General features: G+C 49.6%; 1 protein-coding gene across 3 annotated transcripts in view; it reads right to left on the minus strand.

Moving 5' to 3' along the window:
* Positions 1–3,892: 3,892 nt before the first annotated feature.
* The window catches only part of LOC133110717 (MICOS complex subunit mic25a-like), an 88,732-nt gene continuing 87,831 nt past the window's right edge, over positions 3,893–4,793 (minus strand). For all 3 annotated transcript variants that reach the window (XM_061220983.1, XM_061220982.1, XM_061220984.1), the window contains one exon: positions 3,893–4,274. In XM_061220983.1, coding sequence (XP_061076967.1) covers positions 4,251–4,274 — 24 coding nt within the window. In that variant the 3' untranslated portion in view covers positions 3,893–4,250. The remainder of the gene's footprint in view (positions 4,275–4,793) is intronic.

A 4,793-nucleotide genomic window follows, 5' to 3' on the forward strand; every position in this document is an offset into this window, starting at 1 on the left:
AGGAATGACATCAGGGATAGGTCCTTTGGACTGACTAGTCAGCTGTACCAATCATATTTCTCACATCAAATAGTAACAATTCAATTCAGAGGTGTGCCTCACCTCTTTATACGTGAATATTTCCATTTACAATGGCTTTCAAAGAGAGCAAAACAGACTTGGTAGTTAACTACACTAAAATACTATGTGGCTCCCTGGCGACAGTAAATGCACTGAAATGTCTTTTAATTTGCACAGACCGCTATTAAACTGTGACATCTCAAAAAAACGTAATTATAAAAAATCAAATCAACATGGTTCTCTGGGTAGGCTTATCAAACTGTCTGTACTGCAGGCTGTGGGGTATTAAAATTGTTTTCCTTTTAAACTCATGGCTGCCTTTTCTTTTTCATTGTTGTTCCGTTATTATTTGTTACAAATCAACTATTTGCTTTTCTATTTTGTATGTTGTCATATTTGATATTTTGCCATTGTGATATATTTCTGTAATTTTCATATGAAAACTGCCACGGTCCCTTTATGTTACCAATCAACCATAAAACATTTTCGGAGATGTCTCCCCCTACTCGAGCAGATAGTTCAGTGAAAGGCGGTACGATGATGATTTTTGTCAGCGCATTCTGAAGGAAAGAAATAAAGGCAATATGGCAGACAGCATTAAGAGGCTGCTCAATGTGCGATTTAATAATTCCCTGATTTTACGGTGGGTGCGGGAGGGAGTAATAAGTGACACAAGTAGTTCAATCCTGCTTGGTATTTGAGGATAAATGTCAGTGGGGTATATCAGTGTTACCTGCATAAGGATCTGCTCAGATAATACCGGTTCCCCAGCGGCGGGCGAAGCCGGAGGAATCCGCCGCACACTTTTAATAACGCCGAGTCGCACCAGATTACCCGCCGCTGTTTGCCCAGAGGGTTATCCTCAAAATGCCAAGAGCTGGTGCGGAGAAGTTCAAATTAAACAGGAGGATGAAAATAACCTTCTCCCACCGGTGTCCCCGTTTCATTTCATCTTCCCGCAGCTCCGCACCGCGGTGAAGACAGGGGCCGGGAGGGCGGCCCGGCGGGACGGCGGCTTGACCGCTCCAGCCGCACAGGAGGCGGTGACACGGGAAGCCGGAGGTGGACAAGGGGCGGGGGGGGTAAGACGGAGATACGGTGCGAGCGCTCCTCACTCTCCCGCCTCTTTATCGCTCCATCTGACCGCCGCGCTGCGCCAGGCTGTCAGGGCTTCACTGGCCTGCGATGGAGAGAGGACCGAGTTAACCTCCGGCTGCCTCTGCCTGTCGCCTCGTCCGTGGCCCAGGGCCAAGCGCCCGCGCTAAGCGCTACGCTAACGCTACCTGCACGCTACGCTAAACACACACTAACACTATGCTCACCGCTAACACTACACTACCCGCATGCTATGCTAACCACACACTTCCGCTAACCGCACACTAACACTATGCTCACCGCTAACACTACGCAAACCGCACGCTAGGCTAACCGCACACTACCGCTAACCGCACACTAACACTATGCTCACCGCTAACACTACGCAAACCGCACGCTAGGCTAACCGCACACTACCGCTAACCGCACACTAACACTATGCTCACCGCTAACACTACGCAAACCGCACGCTAGGCTAACCGCACACTACCGCTAACCGCACACTAACACTACGCTCACCGTTAACACTACGCAAACCGCACGCGAGGCTAACCACTGACAGTAACCACCGATGCTGACCGCACGCTACACTAACCGAACGCTTCCTCTGGGCTCGGTCTGCCTCGGTGCATTGGGCGTGGCATTTTGCTGCCGTGTCTTACCCCCCCACCGCCCGTGTGAGTGGCGTGATCGATCCCCTGACTCACAGCGGTTGCGGTCCTGTCCAAAGATAGATGTGCTCCTCCGCCACCTTTCGCTCATTTTGACGTCTTTGGCGCCTGTAGGAAATGGCACTCTATGGGAAAACGCACAGCCGCAAAGTCTGACGATTTTCTGAAAGTGGGATAAACGATGAGAGACTCTGTGAGAAATATGGGCTTAAACCGGCAGCACATCCATCTCAGAAGGGACACAAACTACCGGCTGAGGAATCTGACCCAAGAAAAACTGTGACTGCAGAACTACACTAAATTAGTGCTTTCAGAAAAAAAAACCCCACAGAATAACCGATATTAACGCTAACTCACAAACTTTTGTGCATCCAGGAGTATTTCACAGGAGTTCACAGGATTGATCAGATGATGGATTGAGAAGTGAACTTGGCGCACGGAACGGCAAATTCAATCCAGCTGCCACTCCCACACTACAGCAAACAGTGATTAAATGAACAGGGACTCACGTATTTACAAAGCGGGAGTGGCGTTATTGGATTCCAGAGGGGGCTCTGGAGGCTTTGCGCAGATTCAGATTGATGTCAGCGGAGGAGGGGCGTCACATTAATTAGTGCCCCCCCCTCCAGCTCCCTGCTCCCTGCTCCCTGGCTGAGCTGAACTAAACCTCCCCGCTCCCAGGGTCGGAGAAGATTACCTACGTGCCCACGGCGTGGAGCGATTCGTCAAGCCCCGCCGTGGTGAGACTGAAACCCCACCCGACTGCGGGGGAGAGGCACCGCGCCGCACGCACTCCCGAAGACGTGTTCCGTTGATAAAGTTAAGATACATTAATTATCATTAGCCAATGTTAATTAGCGCGAGCAAATCCTTAATGTATTTACAAAGCATTTACGGTAATAATGTACACCGACTAGTAATCCATAAATAAACTGATTAACCTTTAACCCTTCATCCGTCAAAGTTCATTAAATGATGCATTAAAGCATTATAAAAACTCGACTAGTGATTTATTCATGATAATTAATGTAAACTTATGCCAAAGTACACCGTGTCATTTCATCTGCTGCAATGCACTGAACAAATACTGAATCATCTTCCACACATAAGTATTTTTACAGCATCAAAAAATGTCATAGCTTCCTTAAGTTGAGTTTCCTTTTCTTTTCTTATAATTTTCTTTAAAACCGGTCCTTAGAAAAGTAGCAGAAGGAAGGTTCAGTTTTTTCCCTTTTTGATGGGCGCAGGTGCTGAATTTCCGTCAGCGAGTGTTAAATCTGAATTAGAGCAAGCTGTTCACATGAGCGTAGCAGCCGTAGCGGAATATGGTCCCCTGCATGTCTGAGGCCTCTCTACCTGCCAGTGCGCTCGGCTGGGGGAGGGAAGGGCTATCGTCAAGGTTCCTCTGCACCTTTCGCTTGCCACCAGCGTTGCCATGGAAACGCACCGGTACCGGGGGGCACGGGGTGGCGGAGAGGGAGGGGGGGTGCAGTCGCCGCTTTTCTTCTGCACATCCCCCGGGGGTGTGTGTGTGTGTGTGTGTGTGTGTGTGTGCGTGAGCACGGGCTGAGGAAGCAGCAGTGATTAACTTCAATGGCCGCTGAAAACCCCCAACAACTCAACACTACACAGGAGTCGCAAATGCGGAGGCCAGTGGGGGGTGGGGGGGGGCACTGCAAGATGCCTGCACACGTTTGTTGGCCGCGGCACACAACCAAGGGCCGACAGACCTGCCTTTCAACCTGACACAGAGCATCAAGTTCAACAAACCACCATCAGCAGCACTGCTCCTCCGGATGTCGAAAATGGCTGGAAGAGTCCCTGGGCTCCCTGCACCAGACATGTGCTTCTCTGTCCTGATGGACAGACCAAGGCTTCACACACTAGGGAACGAGACTAGAAGTACTGCGGTACACTCTGACAGGGGGCCGAGCACAGCGCATTAGCACTGCGCTGAAAATGAAAACAACTTTTTCTTCCTTTGTAGCCACCTTCCTCTGTGCGAGAAACGGCACCCGCCGAGCACATCGTTCACAGACGGCAAGAAAGACACGCGAGCCGCGCTGTCGTGGTCGGAACGACGCCATTTAATGAAGTTATGAATAAAATACAATCCACAACCGCAATGTTGTTCAGGTGCTCCTGGGTTCAGCATTAAAATTCAAGCCTCACAACAACAAAGACCCCGTCTTCAATCTCTGCTTGTTTTTTTGTTTTTTTTTGTTCTTGGAGATTGGAGGGATTTATTTTGCCCTGACGGATGGAGTAGTGCAATTTCAAAATAAATCAAGTTAATACAGTGAAATAAGAGAGGAGGGAAGAGAAGGCCCCAAACACAGATGAGCAGGCTGATGAGAAGTGACGGGTGTCGCTCGGGTTCGGACGCTCCGGGGGGAGGGGACGCTCCCCCAACGCCGCTCCTCTTCAGCCGCGATTCACCAGCAGGTTCTGAGGAGGGAGAGGAGCACACTGTTACCCCACACTCAGGAATGGGACACGCTTACCCCACACTCGGGAATGGGACATGGTTATACCCCACACTCAGGAATAAGACACGGTTATACCCTAAACTCGGGAATGGGACATGATTATACCCCACACTCAGGAATAAGACATGGTTATACCCTAAACTCGGGAATGGGACACGGTTATACCCTAAACTCGGGAATGGGACATGGTTATACCCCACACTCAGGAATAAGACACGGTTATACCCTAAACTCGGGAATGGGACATGATTATACCCCACACTCAGGAATAAGACATGGTTATACCCTAAACTCGGGAATGGGACACGGTTATACCCTAAACTCGGAAATGGGACATGGTTATACCCCACACTCAGGAATAAGACACGGTTATACCCTAAACTCAGGAATGGGACATGATTATACCCCACACTCAGGAATAAGACATGGTTATACCCTAAACTCGGGAATGGGACATGGTTATACCCTAAACTCGGGA

This window comes from Conger conger, chromosome 14, assembly GCF_963514075.1.
Source record: "Conger conger chromosome 14, fConCon1.1, whole genome shotgun sequence".
NCBI lineage: Eukaryota > Metazoa > Chordata > Actinopteri > Anguilliformes > Congridae > Conger > Conger conger.